Source organism: Otolemur garnettii, unplaced genomic scaffold (genome assembly GCF_000181295.1).
Source record: "Otolemur garnettii isolate 467f Iridium unplaced genomic scaffold, OtoGar3 scaffold00038, whole genome shotgun sequence".
NCBI classification, from domain to species: domain Eukaryota; kingdom Metazoa; phylum Chordata; class Mammalia; order Primates; family Galagidae; genus Otolemur; species Otolemur garnettii.
Genome location: NW_003852433.1, coordinates 15,497,373 through 15,499,397, shown reverse-complemented (window position 1 = coordinate 15,499,397; position 2,025 = coordinate 15,497,373). Strand labels below are relative to the sequence as shown.

The 2,025-nt window shown below is 42.9% G+C and overlaps 1 protein-coding gene across 1 annotated transcript in view; it reads right to left on the bottom strand.

The window, feature by feature from the left end:
* Positions 1-2,025, bottom strand: part of HECTD4 (HECT domain E3 ubiquitin protein ligase 4) — a 213,386-nt gene that overhangs the window by 40,418 nt on the left and 170,943 nt on the right. Inside the window, exon 54 of the mRNA XM_023513244.1 lies at positions 1,272-1,432. Coding sequence (XP_023369012.1) covers positions 1,272-1,432 — 161 coding nt within the window. The remainder of the gene's footprint in view (positions 1-1,271; positions 1,433-2,025) is intronic.

Genomic DNA, 2,025 nt, shown 5'->3' with positions numbered 1-2,025 from the left:
GCTGGAAAATGTTCTTCTGAGCAAAGTATCACAAGAATGGAAGAAAAAGTATCCAATGTACACACCCCTATTATGAAACTAATTTATACCTTTTATATGTAAGCTATAACCTAATAACAGCCTAAGAATACAGGAAGCGGGGAGGGAGAGGGGAGGGGGGAATGGGTGGAGGGACAGGGATTGGAGGGATCACTTCTGAGGTTTATCTTACAAGGGTACAAGTGAATCTTTCTCAGAGCAGAATGTGAACGTTTTAAAATAATAACTAAGAAAATGACACGAAGGCTATGTTAACCAGTTTGATGGAAGTGTTTCGGAATGTGTGTGAAAACCCCACACTGTACCCCAGAAGTGCATTAATGTACATAGTTGCCATTCAATAAAAAAAAAAAGAAAAAAAAACTGAAAGGAATAACTCACAAGAGAATTTGTAAAGGTGGACACTTAAATTTCAGCCTACTAAGGGCAGGCACATGTCTACAGTGCCTTCTGTTCTCTTCCAGAATCCTACACAGTGCTAGGCGCAAAGCAAGAACTCAAGCAATACCTACGTAGCCTCAGAGAGGAATGACCTGATTGCTCACACAATGCCTGGACATCTTCTTAGCTTCTTACTTGCTTTTCTTTCTTTCTTTTTTTTTTTTTGAGGCAGAATCTCCCTCTGTCGTCCTTGGTGGAGTGCCGTGGCATCATCATATCTCACAACAACCTCAAACTCTTGGGCCCAAGATATCCTCTTGCCTCAACTTCCCAAGTAGCTGAGACTACAGGCGCCTGCCACAGCACCAGTCTACTTTTTCTATGGTTAGTACAGTCAGGGTTTTGCTTTGTTCAGGCTAGTCTCAAACTTCTGATCTTAAGCAATCCACCTGCCTGGGCGACCCAGAGTGCTAGGACTGCAGGCATGAACCACTGTGCCTGGCCTGCTTTACTCTTTAACTTTTTTTTTTTGGCTGGGGCAGGGTTTGAATCTGCCACCCCCTGTGTATGAGGCTGGCGCCCTATTCCTTGAGCCACAGGCACGGCCCTCTTAACTTTTTTCACTCTTCAAACCTGTAGCTACCTCTGTCCCCCCAATTCACAGCACAATGCATTTCCCACCAGCCAGGTGATTCCAAATCCTCCAACTTTTCTTCCCAATGCCTGCAATTTTGCTGTTATCTTTATTAGCTGCCCTCTCTCCTTCTAACTGTTATCTTTGAAGGAAAAACCTTCTTTTATTAGGGTAAGTGGATTTCTGTGACCCATTAGAAAGAAAGGCTCGATTTTACCTGTGAATTTGAAGGTTGGTATTGTCCAGTGTGACCAGCCCATTGGTGGCGGTCCTTCGGTAGCCTGCTGGGGGCCTCTCCAACATATCAATAGGATACCAGTATCGCACCAGAACACCTTCACTTCGGAGGTATGTTTCCACCTGCACCAATTCATTTACCTACAGTAGAAAAAGGAAATGTTCTCCTGAGTATTGTCTTTGTTTTCCAAGTATAAGAGATTGTGTGTGTATGTGTGTGTGTGTGTATGTGTATTTTAAGTTCAGGCTTTCAGATATTATGCTTATAATTGGTATCTAATTGCTATTTCATGGAGAAAATAAATGAGTTGAAAGAGAATTCACATTTTTGAAGTACACATTACAAGTTTTTTTTTTTTTTTTGAGACGGAGCCTCAAGCTGTTCCCCTGGATAGAGTGCTGTGGCATCACAGCTCACAGCAACCTCCAACTCCTGGGCTTAAGCGAGTCTCCTGCCTTAGCCTCTCAAGTAGCTGGGACCACAGGTGCCCACCACAACGCCCGGCTATTTTTTGGTTGCAGCCGTCATTGTTGTTTGGCGGCCTGGGCTAGATTCGAACCTGCCACCTTAGGTGTATGTGGCTGGCGCCTTAGCCACTTGAGCCACAGGCACTGAGCCGAGCCATAAGTTTTTAAAGTATAAACTTGCTATAAACTTTTCTGAGGAAAATATCAATATAGTAAACATTAGGAATCATGAGATATTAAATAAATTCTTTTTTTTTTTTTTTTTT